The sequence below is a fragment of the Crocodylus porosus genome, unplaced genomic scaffold, assembly GCF_001723895.1.
Source record: "Crocodylus porosus isolate Cpor-Errol unplaced genomic scaffold, CroPor_comp1, whole genome shotgun sequence".
NCBI lineage: Eukaryota > Metazoa > Chordata > Crocodylia > Crocodylidae > Crocodylus > Crocodylus porosus.
The window spans coordinates 37,889,845-37,903,748 of NW_017728914.1; the positions used below are offsets into that span (position 1 = coordinate 37,889,845).

Here is a 13,904-nt window from a genome sequence, read left to right on the forward strand (position 1 = left end):
GCCCAGAACTGGACGCAGTACTCCAGCTGCGGCCTGACCAGTGCCGCATAGAGGGGGAGGATCACCTCCCTGGACCTGCTTGAGATGCATCTGTGAATGCATGACAAGGTGCGGTTGGTCTTCCTGATCACGTCCTCACACTGCCGGCCCATGTTCATTTTGGAATCGGTAGTGACTCCAAGATCTCTTTCTGCCACTGTGCTTTCGAGAAGGGAGTTTGTCAGCCTGTAGGTATGTTGCTGGTTCTTTCTGCCCAAGTGCAGCACCCTGCACTTGCCAGTATTGAATCCCATCCTATTCACATTTGCCCACCCCCTGTAACCTGTTCAGGTCCAGTTGTATCCTGTCCTTCCCTTCTAGCATGCCCCCTTCGTCCCAAATCTTGGTGTTGTCAGTGAATTTGAACAAGGTGCTATTCATCCCCTCGTCCAGGTCACAAATAAAGAAATTGAACAGCGCAGGTCCGAGGACCGAGCCCTGGGGGACCCCACTGCCCACTTCCCTCCAGGTTGAATATGACCCATCCATCACCACCACGCTCGGTGCAGCCCCCTAACCAATTTGCGATCCATCTGACTGTAGACATCAGTGCCACAGTCACCTAGCTTTTTAATGAGAATGGGGTGGGAGACCGTGTCAAAGGCCTTCCTGAAGTCCAGAAAGACTACCTCCACCATGACACCTATGTCCAATGATTTTGTGACCTGATCGTAGAAGGCATTCTGGTTGGTCTGACAGGACCTGTCCTTAATGAACCCATGCTGGTTGCCCTTGAGCATCATCCCCTGTGCTGGCCCCTCGCAGATGTGCTCCTGGATAATTTTCTCAAAGAGCTTCCCCAGGACCAAGATAAGATTAATGGGCCTGTAGTTGCCCGGGTCCTCCCTCCTTCCTTTTTTGAAAATGGGGACCAGATTGGCCTTCTTCCAGTCTTCTGTCACCTGGCTAGAGCACCACGAGTGCTTGTAAAGCCATGCCAGGGGCCCCACGGTTTAGACAGGGTAATTGTGCCTTGAGCAGGGAGCTGGACTAAATCATGCTCCCCCCCGCCCCCCCGGGGCTATTTTATGCATTTTCATGCCTTCCTCTGGGGCACTAGTGAACGCAGTAGCAGGCAGTACTGTCCTTTTCCCCCTGCCTATGGCAATGGCGGTTTCATATTTAAAAAAAATGGCATGTGTTGCTCTGGGACCTGCTTTCAGGTCTTTTCTTTTCCTTCTCTTTTAAAAATGCAGTCATCCCTTGCCAAAATCATTTTGGGGGTTCAGTGTAAATGCTGTGGTTTTAATAGTTAAGGCAAGCCATAGGTAGAATTGGACATGGAATTAAGGTGTTAGCTTCTTAGAAGTTAATAAAATGTGTAGTCTTGCAGTAGGCCTATATTGGGGAAGTATTTTCTTTGTGTATGCACTGTGTCGGCATAGAGTAAGTCTTTGCTCTTCAGAGTTCTGTCTCATTGGATTTGTATTAATATAGTTAATTTTGTAATGTGGAAAATGAGTAATTTGCAGGTGTTCTGTACACAGGAGACCTAACTGTTAGAACCCCTAAGGCAGAGTTCCTTCCCGGGAGGGAAGAGCGCAAGATTCTCTGAGCTTTACGGGTGTTTTGTTGGTCTCCTTGTTTTTAAGTTGAAGGTACTGGAACATGCCTATGGGTAGTGCAGAAAGCTCTGAAATATTTTACAAGATCATGTGTGAGAAAATGGAGGGGGGGGACAATGGAGTAACAGGACTCAAGTGTCTACATGTGAAATAATGCACTTGAGGCGAAATGCCCACACAGAGGAGGATTTGAATCTATTGAGCTAGTTAATATGGCAGGCAGAGAGGGATTTGTGGCTATTGACCTTATCAAAATGAAGACTGCACGGTGTCTAGCAGCTGACTTCCTGCACTGATGGTGCACAGAACTCTGGTTGTACACGTAGTATGTCTAGTGTAGCAACTACAGATTAGTACCAAATTGCATGGGTGCAAAGTTTGTGCAAGTGGCTGGGTAAATACTTGAGCAGTCTGTGTGGAGCACTGTGCAGTACCCAGCCTGGTTAAGCAAAATTAAAACTAGCTTGGAGTCTACACAAGTTGAACCTTTGGCTCTTTCACTTGCACCCTTTGGGAGCTGTTTTTGTTTGCAGTTAGATCTTTGCAAAGAACAAGGAGGAGGAAGAATCCTGCACAGCGTAAAGGCTGTCAAGAGGCTCTCCAGGGGTGATTGATTACATCTAGCAGTCCAAGTCCAACATGAGTCTTTGAGAGAGCATCTTTGTGTCTAAGTGGCAACAAAGCCCTTGGATCTCTCCCGACTAACCATGTCTGGTGCTGGAGATCCAATACCAGGGCATTTTTAGAGGTGCTTCCCAGAATGTTTTGCCTTGTGATGCCTTTGAACATAGGATCTTCACATTAGGTTCATATTTGTTATGTTTAGTGACAGCTTGGACTCCTGCCCTGTCTTTGTTACTTGTGTACATGAGAAATCAAAGCTGCCCCTTTAAGAATAGGGTTGTGGTGCAGTGAGCGCACTCGGGTTGGGACTGGGCTCTCGCTGCTTTGGCAGGAAGAAGCCAGCCTCTGGCCAGTGCTGACTAGGCCTCTCCTGCAGGGAGTTCCTGAAGGAAACGCTATGATTTTCCTTCACAGTCCCATGATTGGGGAATTGGCTCTGAGGTCGGACCCAGAGAGTGGTAGTCAACGGAAGTGAATCCTCGTGGTGCTCTGTGACCAGTGGTGGCCCCCAAGGCTCTGTCCTTGGACCTGCTCTCTTTAACGTCTTTATTAACCACGTGGACATTGGTGTCAGAAGCGGACTGGCCAAGTTTGGTGATGGCACCAAACTTTGGGGTAAGGTGTCCACACCTGATAGGCTGGTGATCCAGGCCGACCTTGACAAGCTTAGAAAACGGGCAGATAAAAACCTGATGATATTCAATACAGAAAAATGCAAAGTATTCCACCTTGGGGGATGGGGGGAGAACAATGACACGCCTCGCATCGTGCTTATAGGCTTGACAGTGGTACGCTTGCTAGCGACATGGCTGAAAGGGACTTGGGGGTCATGACTGACCACAAGATGAACATGAGCCACCAATGCAGTGTCACAGCTGGTAAAGCGAGCAAGACTCTGGCTTGCATCCATAGATGCTTCTCAAGCAAATCTCAAGATGTCATCCTCCTGCTGTACTCAGCCTCGGTGAGGCTGCAGCTGGAATACTGCATCCAGTTCTGGGCTCCACAATTTTACAAGGATGTGGAAAAGCTTGAGAGAGGCCGGAGGAGATCCACATACATGATCAGAGGGCAAGAGAACAGGCCTCATGATGAGAGGCTGAGAGCCATGGGACTCTTCAGTCTGCAAAAATGCAGGCTCAGAGGTGACGTAGTGGCAGCCTACAAGTGCATAAGGGGGGGGTGCATCAGGATCTGGGGGAATGCAAGTTCACCAGAGCACCCCAAGGGATGACAAGGTCCAATGGTCATAAACTCCTCTAAGACTGTTTTAGGCTGGACATAAGGAAAAACTTCTTTACTGTCCGAGCCCCCAAGGCCTGGAATGGACTGCTCCAGAGGTGGTTCAGGCACCTACCGTAGATTCTTTTAAGAAACATGTGGACACCTATCTTGTTGGGATCCTTTGACTCTAGCTGACTTCCTGCCCCTGGGGCAGGGGGCTGGACTCGATGATCCTCCAAGGTCCCTTCCAGACCTAATGTCTATAAATCTGTGACGTTTCTAGAATGAACAGTGTTCTCTCTGAAACTGTGTGTTGTAATTACACATGTCACAAATGTAGAGGTTCCCCTTGGGTCACTGGCCTGGCTTTCTGCACACTGCTTCTAGCACTGGAGCATAACACAAGTGACAGTAAAAGTGCAATCCATTCTGCAAGGAGAAGCTGAAGATTTTGTCATGGTCAGCATCAGCTGCCAAAGCAGAATGCATTAGTTGCCCCTCTGAAAAAAGAAAAGTGAAGCAGTCTGGCACTAACAGTTGAAATGGCAGTTCTTACAGGCTGTGGTTAGAAATGCTTGTAATTCTGCAGATATTTGCGCCTCCTCTCCTGGTCTGCATAGCATGATCAGAGACTGGCAGTATTGTCTGTGGAGAAAAACGGGACTGACTGACAGGTGTCACGGTGTGGCTGGACTGCATGCTGGACAGGTGGATTTGGGCACAAGAAAACAAGTGTCACAACTGCAAGACCAGATGCAATCGACCTCAAGTCCAGAGGTGATTCTATTGTAACTTTTATTAAAGCAGATCATTGTCTCCCAGAGCTCTGCGTAAAACCTTTTGGGAGTTGAAATTACTCTACATTTAGAAGTAGTGAATGGCGCTGAACTTCCATCTCATGGTTGGATAGATGTGGAATTTACTTGACAGCCACTTAACTGCTGTACTGCAATACAGTGTCCCCCTATTTGTGGGCTTTGGAAAGATGGCCTCAGTACTACTGACAGGAGTCTTAGGAACATGGGGCTGTGCAGGACCTTCTTCATCGTGTACCTATGCTGAACGTGGTGCCTGGGAGCACAGGTCCCAGACCAGCTGGAGCAGACCCCATATGGTGCATGTGCCAGCGTGGGCACTATGTGCAGTGCTGCCCAGCCCAGGGTAGCCCCTGTGTGCGGCATGGCTACTGTCCTGGCTGGACTGTACTGTACTGCATGTGGTGCCCATTTTGGTGAATCCTGGATCCGTGCCGCACACAGTGTGGGTCCCAGCCCAGCTGGAGCAGCCTCCAGGTTGGGTATCCTGGGGGAGGCGCTACATGGGCCCAGTCTAGCCCACGCGCTGCCCCATGCTGTGAATATGTGCTCTGCCCTGTGTGGGCCCAGTTGGACGCAGGGCCAGCATTGGGACCTGGATGACGGGGCTCTGCAAGCTAGGTCTGCCCTGCAAGTAGTGTGTGGCCCTCGGGGCTCTACAGCTTGCCTCTGATGCCTGTTCTGTTACTAAATGTGGTATCACCTGAGAGCAGGGGACTTGTAAAGGAATGATTATAGTTGGTCAGTTCAGCTACCATAGAAACCAGAAAGGGATCCTTGCCCCATTGAAGGAAATTGAGCGTTGTGATAACAAACCAACAGTGCTGGCTAAGCATAAAACCTTCAGATCTTCTAGTGAATTTGGGACAGCCCTGCCAACTGTACAGCCTCAGAGGAAGGACAGAGTTATCGGAAGGATTATGCCAGGCGGATGCCATACCTTTGCAAGGAATAATTCATGTGTAAGTTGTGATCCATTTTCAGAGTTTCAAGACAAGCGGGTCAAGATTCCTTTTCCTAAAATGTGTAATGGTATTGTGCAACAAAATAAAAGGGAAAAATGTGTCTGTAGACCATAGAGAGCTGAACAATATAATCCTATCCCAGATATGCACCAGTATCCATAGTTCAAGAAATCTGTGATAGGTGGAAACTTCTGGTCTTTTTGTCGTTAGTGAGGGTAAATAGACTTAGCAGTTTAAATGACAGTATTGCAAACTTAATAGTGTTCTTATCACCTTAAGGTTATATCATTGTGTTTGCATTCTTGGATTTGCTGTTTCACCTGCAACCTTCTGTTCTGCTTGGAGAGAAGATCTGGGAACTGAGATGGGTGTGTCCTATTTGGATGCACATACCTCTGGCAAATAGTTTGGGGGTCACGTGCAAAAACACATCATCATCTTCATTGTGAGGCTAAGCACAGTATGAACACACCCCAAAAACTATGGACAATTTTATGAAATTTTGGCTAAGTATGCCCTAAAACAAAAGTGTGCTGCAACTGCTGCTGAATATTCAGTGACTTTTGCAGTGAATTATAGATTCCTTTCCAGACTATCCTATGACTAGGAAATGAATGTGAAAAAGTTTTAAAAAACTGCAGGATTATACTTGTTCAGAGTGGTGTAAGAATATCTTACTAGGCTTCCCGAGAGCCAGTTGCCATCTGACTTTTAATTGGAATCTGGCCTTTTGAGGCAGTTAATAGTCCTAAATGATAATTGGTTAGAAACTTGAGGTTGGATTTCCAGTTATTGAAAGATTTGACATAGCAGGGGACATGGAGAGCTTCTTCCATGTAGCAGGAAAGTTGCAGCTTCTTAGATGTAATTGTTGCTGGCCTCATTCATGTTAGTCTCCGAGATTGTTCAAAGCAAACTGAAGCTGGTGCAGAATGTACAGTCTTCAAGCAGAGCATCTGCACGGGTTGCCTGTGGCGCTCTGGCTGTCAGAGTTTGGTTTTGCTCTTTTAAATGATCAGGAACTTGAACTGCTTACTTTCCTCTAGCTCATGTCCTCTTGCTGTGATAAACACAGCAACACTTGACTTGCAGCTCATTTGCCAGAAGAGTGTGCTGCCGACAGGGTATTTTCTGAGGGGCCCCCTACTGTTCTGTCCTGGATTAGGGCATTTTTGCATCTCAAGTGTAAATGTGAATTAAATTTGGTCCTGAATCTCTTGTGTAGTTGATTCCTCTGTGTCAAATGGATAAAGTAAAACCGAAACTGGTCTTTCAGCTACAGTAGTTGTGTGCCATTAAAATGCTGCACAGCCTTAGTGCAGTTATCCTCAGTACTCCTGAGAAACAGGGAAGTAAATCTGTAGCTTTTCAAGCAGGAAGCAATGTTTAGTATGACCATGTAACTTCAAGTAATTACTTCTCTATTGAGTCCAATAACTTGTTTGACTAAGACTTGTTCAAGACAGGCATCCAGTTTTGATTTGAAGCCATCAAGAGATGCAGAATAAAGCACTTCTTAATAGTATTGTATTGCAGTGAGTAATAACATTAAAGTTAAGCTTTGGACCTTCTTTGCATTTCAGGTTTGCTGGTTTTGGTCTCTCTCTGCCACATACGTGTCTTTAGGAACCTGGTATTTTCACTTTGCATAGTCCTAGTTTGCTGCCTCAGCTCTGATAAACTGGACAGCTGAAGCTCCTTAAGTCTGTCATGACAACTTATCTTATCTTTGCCCCCAGAATATTTTTGCGGCACTGTTCTGGTGCTCTGCAAAGTTCCAGCATCTTTTAAAATGTGAATCCTGAAACCAGAGGCAGTGTTCCCTTAATGGCTTCTGGCCAAAGTTGTCCTCTCTTGTATCTGAGGCTTCCTGCCCAGGAAATATATTTCCTATTATGAAGAAAAATGTGAACGTTTATTCCTCTATCTTATTTTTGATACTAGAGTTCCCGAAGTTGGAAGAGTAGTCTTTTTGAACCAAGAAGCTCATATCCTACTGGTCAGAACTACTCTTTGCCTAGAAGCAATGTGGATGAGTCTTGACTTCAGAACATGGAGACTTGGCTGTCTAGCAATCATCTTTCTAGAGTTCCAGAGTAGCTGTGCTGGTGCTTGCACTGCTCTTGAACAACAAGTTGGGACAAAATAAGCAGCTTATTTTCTATCCTTTGTCAGTGGAAACTTGAGAGCACAACCTTTTGTCCCCTATCTGAGACTTGGAAGGTGAGACTTTCCCCTCATGTCATTGCACTTTTTGACCTTGGAAAAACTACCCAGTGTGCTGTCTGAGAGCAATAGTCTGCCTGGTACTAGATTCAACTGACATTGTGCCCTTCTGTGCTGCTCTGAAGTGGCAATGCTGGGGCGGAAGAAGAAGGAGGTGCTAAGGTGGAGTAGTAGCAGATACAGAATCACCTGCAGTTTTCTCTGCTGTTTAAGTATTTATCTTTTATTCATGAAACTTGATTGATTGTGTATTGAGGCTTTTAGCTGCTTTTGTGATGAGAGCTGGGATTTCTCCTCCCCCCCTCCCCAGTTATTTTCTAGGTAATCTTTTGAATTGTTCTGTCTTTTGCCCAAGGGTGGAGCTGTAATTAACAGGAGGATGCCACTAAAAGAAATGTATCCCATGGTGGGCAATTACTTGGGCTGTTGCAAGCCAGGTCAGCCCCCCTGTGTCCCCTAACAACTCCCAGGGCTGCTAGGAAGCAAGTCCAGCTGCTGTGCTGCTCCAGCCGTGCTGCGGGACCAGGGGCTGTGGGACTGTCTGCATGCGCTACAGCCCAGGCTGCCCCCTGCATCTGGGCCAGGCGGCATCGAGGGACTCACTGTGGGGCAGAAAAACATCTTGGAGAACCTGCTCTGGCCCGCAGGCTGTATTTTGCCCACCCCCGGTCTCTACTCTGACTAGTGAGTTAGGTAATAGCTTGCCATGGTGTCTTGCATTCTTCTTCCCTTCAGTATCTAGTGCTTTGCAGAAACGTAGGTGTTGAGATGTACCCATAGGTGGGGTCTGTTGAACTCAAGGAGACTGCTGCCTGATATTTGTGGGCAGATCTTGGGGCTGGCCTCCACTTCTGTGGGCGGAGGTAGTGGGGGAATGTCTCTGGCGGAAGGGCCCTGGCAGTCCCACCCCTCCCCACAGACTGCCAGATGGCCTGAAACCTGGCTTAATTACTCTGAACTCAGTAGTTCCCTATTCATAGATGAAGGGCTCATCATCTAGTCTGGTCTCTGGAATGATACAGGGTACTGTTTATTTGAGTAATTCTTGAATTCTTGCATCAATTTTGATATGGTTTTTTGTGTAAATCTGATATCTTTTATTAGACCAACTTGCATCTTTGATTAAAAAATTCACGAAGTGACAAACTTGGTGAATTCTTGCATCAAGTTTTTAACTTTCAGTCAGATTAAACTATCTTTGTATAATAACCCCCACATTGAAAAACTAATGAAGGATTCACCAGACTGCCTAGTCAGTTGTAGCATAACTGTGGAACAGTTAAAAAAAATTCTTACTTTCAGTTTAAATTTGTTTTTCAGCAATTGAATGATTTCATAGGAAAGTTGGGCTGAAGGAGCCTCACAAAAAGGTTATCTAGTCCAGCCCCCTGTCGAAGGCAGGATCACACCTGACTAAACCATCCCAGCCAAGTATCTGTCCAAACTGCTCTTGAAAACTTCCAAGGATGAAATGTTCACAGTTTCGCTAGGTGCCTGTTCCAGTGCTTGACCACCCTTATGGTCAGAAAGTGCCGCCTCCTCTCCAACCTCAATTCTTCCTGCTACAGCTTGAGGCCATTGCTCCTAGTCCTGTCCCCTGCAGCCACAGAGAAAAGCTCATCCCCAGCCTCTCTATTATCATCCTTCAGGTATTTGAAGACTTATCACATCCCTCCCAGTCTTGTCTTCTCCACACTAAATAACCCTAAGTCTTTCAGCCTTTCCTCATATGTCTGTCCTTCCAGGCCCCTATTGCTCTACACTGGAGTCTCCAAATTGTTCATATCCTTATTGAAGTGTTGGTCCCAGAACTGGACATAGTTCTCCAGGTGAGGCCTTGCCGGTACTGAATAGAGCAGAAGAATCACTTGCTTTAACTCGCAATTTAGATTCCTGTTAATACAACCCAGGAGATGTTGGGGCTTTTTTGCAGTGAGAGCACACTGTTGATTTGTATTGAGGTTATTATGGTCCACCATGACTCCCAGCAGCCCTGGCAGTCATTCCCCAGGCTGTATTTGCACATGCAGTTATTCCATCCCAAGTGCAGGGCTTTGCATTTGTCCTTGTTGAATCTCATCTGGTTGATGTGGATCATTTCTCCAGTCTATCCAGGTCATTCTGGATCCCAGCTCTGCTCTCCAGAGAATCTGTGATGCTACCCGACTTGGTGTGGTCTGCAAATTTGCAATGTGTGTACTCGATCCTATTGTCCAAATCATTAAGGAAGCTTGTAAAAGAACTCGGCAGTGTTTTACGCATTTACCAATCTGAAGAACTCTTTGTTGTGAGAAATTTTTACTCTGTGTAGCTTATGATGACATACCCTTCCTTTTGATAAGTTTAAATAACTGAACATTTTGCTGGGGTTGTTTGACCCTAGTATTATTTCCTCCCATGGCAGGGGGTCGGACTAGATGATCTACTCGGGTCCCTTCCGACCCTAGAAACTATGAAACTATGAACTTTTAAAGTCTCCTGCTAACAGGCTTTTTCCCCCCAGATTTCACTTCTTTCTCATAGCTCTTTTTTGAGGCCTTTCCAGTTTTTCTACACTTTCTTTGTAGCATGGATGCAATAACTAGATATTTACTTTATTAATGGTCTTAGTAGTGTCCTGTATGGAGTTGGTACCACCTTCTTACTCCTACTAGCCGCCCCCCCCCTTATCCATCCAAGTTGGCATTAGCATTTGTGACCATCATCATTGACAGACATCATGTTTATTTGGTTACCCAAGTCCTTTCCACTGCTGATTTATAGGATAGTCCTAACCGTGAGCCACCTGGATTTGGGAAGGGCAGTGTATAAATTGAATACATACATAATAAACCCTGTAAATGACACTTAGGTTCTTTATTCCTAGAGGCCTCTTGTAACATATTTGTTACAATACTTGTGCTCTGTGTGTGTGCAGCAATTTTCATAAGAGGCTCCTGGAGCTACTTAGAACTGAGAGAAGCCGCAACAGCCAGTGTTGTGCCACAAAGCAATAACATGTTTGTGCTAAGGCTGGCACTCTGCCAACAGTTTATTTCAGCTTGCTGAACTATTTGCATTCAATAAGTCCACTTTAACCTAAAAGGCCAAATTTCTGGGAAGCTAAGATCTGTTTGGGGGAGTTTGGTGCAGTGTAAATGTGGAGAATACCAGAGTGAGGGGAGAGTGTGTGTGCTTTAAGCTGTACTGATAATTCTTTAGCTATTTTGAGATGTGTGTATAAAGAAAATCCCTTTGTGAGCCTTTAAGAGCTCAGGTGCCTAAGTAGCAGAAGTATAGGTTGCAGAAGTATAGGTTTTTCGCAGGGTGCATGCCCACCTGCAGGAGAAAAGCTGTTCAGCCCTCCAATGAAAATGGGCTGTGTTAATTAAGTTGAATGGAGGGTGGCACCTTCCAGGTGTGCTAAATCATGTCAACATTCTAAACACAAGAGCTGCCCACATGTGCATAGCAAGCGTGCAGCTGTAGTTGTGCAAACCCTAACCCCCTTTCATTGTGAGCTAAAGTTCAGGAATTCTGCAGGAGAGCACTACAAATATGCTTTCTTCGCTTGGGCTCAAACTTTTGAGCTGGGTGTGGGAAAACATGGGTGGCTGCTAGCATCTGTTGATAAAAAATGGGAGTTGTTTTGTCTTCAGTTTCTGTCATTTCCTATCAACCTCAGTGATCTTATGGTAATTTAGTAAAAATTAATTGTAATGTACAAATTGACATTGTTTCCTACTGTGTGGGAATGTGTTACCGATTTTGGTTTGATATGTAGAAGAGTTGTTTCTTATGAGAGGACCTTGGGCTGTACAAATAAAGACAGTGTTACAGCAGTGGTGTTCTGGGACGGTGCCCTAGTGGCTAGATTAGGGGCTAAGACTCTGAGATATTATTCTTGGCTTCATCACACTCATTCTCTAACTTCACAGGTCATTTTAATGTCTTTATTTCTGTGTACCTGGCTGAGGAACAGGTGCCACCTGGGAGGTATAGGCTTAATATTGTGCACTGCAGTCTATTGTGCCGTCTCGCCTACAAAAGGCCTATCATGAAGCAGCGCATCCGAGCAGCCCCAGTCTCATGTTGACTGAAATGTTTGCCAAGGGTTCAGAGCGTGGAACATGGTGTGCAAGGCTAAGACCTCCCTGTGTTAGTAGGAGTTCTGTAGGCAAAGTGTTTCTGACTGAAGAGGAGTTTACATTCTGTGAATAATGATTATAGCAATGTTTGTAAACACAGAGGACTGAGCAAAAAGCATCTACAAGTCAGGGTGGACTGCTGTATGGATTACTGAGGCAAGGCGAGGTTTGGGTGGGAGGAAGTGACTTTTCTATTGTGCAGTTGCTCTTAATTTAGCTGACTTTTTTGGTAGCTGTGTAAACGTGACAGTCTGGCAGGCTGTGAAGCATGCTCTAACATGGTGCTAATCTTCCTGACTGACAATGAAGTCCCTATCTCCATAGCTGTCTGCAGGATTTTCCTCCTCTCACCCGTGGGGTTTGGAATGTGTTTTTAAATCACCTTTTAAAATCTCATGCAGATCTTTGTGGAGTTTGATGGCTGCAACTGGAAGCAACATGCCTGGGTGAAAGTTCATGCTGAAGAGGTCATCGTGTTGCTGTTGGAAGGCTCGCTGGTTTGGGCTCCTCGAAATGATCCAATTCTACTTCAGGGAACTCGGGTCTCTCTCGCGCATTGGCCTGCACTTGTAAGTATTTGGCCAGAACAATTTCAGCATGGAAAAAGCCATGTAATTGTTGAAGTTGGGATTAGCTTTGTCTCAGGTCCTTTTTATGGCTTACGTGCTGCTTCCTAACCTTAGCTATATTGAGGTGAGACAGGAACAAATTTGGGAAGTGGAAAATGCAGTTGGGATCTGGACAGAATATTCTGTTATCTCCGAGGCTGCGAAGTCAGAGGTCTCGCATGTTGTGATGTGTATTTCCTAATGTAGGATTGTTTGGGTGAAATTTAGGTTGTATGTGGAACTCTTTTCAGGTGCTTGGGATTGTACAGCGATGAAGTAGTGAGGAACTTTTGAAGGTTTTAGAAAGATTATTTCTCATAGTACCTAGCTGTGATTCCTGCAGAATTTATAAGGACTTCCCCCCTGCTCCCTTTCACTTTTAATAGGCTAAGTGCTATACCCCAAAGTTTTTGTTGGAATAGCCGTATTGCCTGGAGGATGTGAAAAGATGCACAGAGAAGAGAGCTGCTGCCGGCTGCCAGCTCCATTTTTCATTTGGGGAAACATTAACTGTGTCAAAGGAAGCCGTCCGTCAGCATATGGTACCCCTTCATGTTGACCTTGCCACCATAGCTATTCCAATGTCTTCATATTTGCTGTTCCAGTCCTTTCTGTTCTGGAGGACTCTGGGGATATGACAACTAATGAAATTAAAACTTGAGAAGATTAAATTGAAATCAAGTGAGAGAGAGAAATTTTAGTCAGTGCTGAAACCTTTTTGTTGATCTCTATAAAGTTGCATGGGAAACTGCTGAGAGAGAACATCTTTGGTTCAGTATTTCTTCCCCTTAAGTTAGTGTCTGAGAGTGAGCATGTGTTATTTTCTTGGTCCTTCAAGAGTTCAGCAGCAAATGTAAAAGAAAGATTCAAGATGCAATGCTCCTGGTAATAACTTAGCAAAGTAGCTTTTGATGCGTTTCAGGCTGCTTTTATCAATCATAAAACAAAATTCCACGATCTTTCCTTAGTGAGTCGCCTTCAAAAACATCTCTTATTCTGTCCTTTTTGTAAGTCACTTCTAAGTAGAAAGTATCCTGATTTCCCTGCTGCCCCTTCAAGCATTAATATTTTAAAATAACTCCATATAATTAGAAGTTAATGTTATAAAGGTGTTTTCATCTGGGAGTTTGTTCTCTAGTGCTCTGGCATCTGGGTTGTGTTAACAGGAATATCTCTTGCAAATTAAGTGAAGTCATGGTTGGTGGATGCAAAGAGGATGAAGCTGGACTGTTCTCAGTGGGGGCAGATGACAGGACGCGTTATTCTGGCGCATATCTATGAGGGGCCAGCAGGGGAGATTATGCTTAGGGGCAACCAACACGGGTTCATTAGTGGCAGGTCCTGTCAGACCAACCTGGTGGCCTTTGTGATCAGATCACCAAATCATTAGGTGCAGGGGTAGCAGTGGACATTGTCTTCCTGGACTTTTGGAAGGCATTCGACACTGTCTCTCACCCCATTCTCATTAAGAAACTGGGGGACTGGTGTTGGCACCCACACAGTCAATTGGGCCGCCAAGTGGCTGGAGGGCCGCACCCAGAGAGCGGTGGTGGACGGGTCATTTTCAACCTGGCGGGATGTGGGCAGTGGGGTCCCCCAGGGCTCGGTCCTCGGGTCTGCGCTGTTCAACATCTTCATCAGTGACTTGGACGAGGGGGTAAAAAGCACCCTGTTCAAATTTGCTGATGACACTAAGATGTGGGGGGATGTG

At 45.7% G+C, this 13,904-nt stretch overlaps 1 protein-coding gene across 2 annotated transcripts in view; it reads left to right on the plus strand.

Moving 5' to 3' along the window:
- The first annotated feature begins 11,960 nt into the window (after positions 1-11,960).
- The window catches only part of KDM3B (lysine demethylase 3B), a 47,645-nt gene continuing 45,701 nt past the window's right edge, over positions 11,961-13,904 (plus strand). For both annotated transcript variants that reach the window (XM_019535370.1, XM_019535371.1), the window contains exon 1: positions 11,961-12,154. In XM_019535370.1, coding sequence (XP_019390915.1) covers positions 11,981-12,154 — 174 coding nt within the window. In that variant the 5' untranslated portion in view covers positions 11,961-11,980. The remainder of the gene's footprint in view (positions 12,155-13,904) is intronic.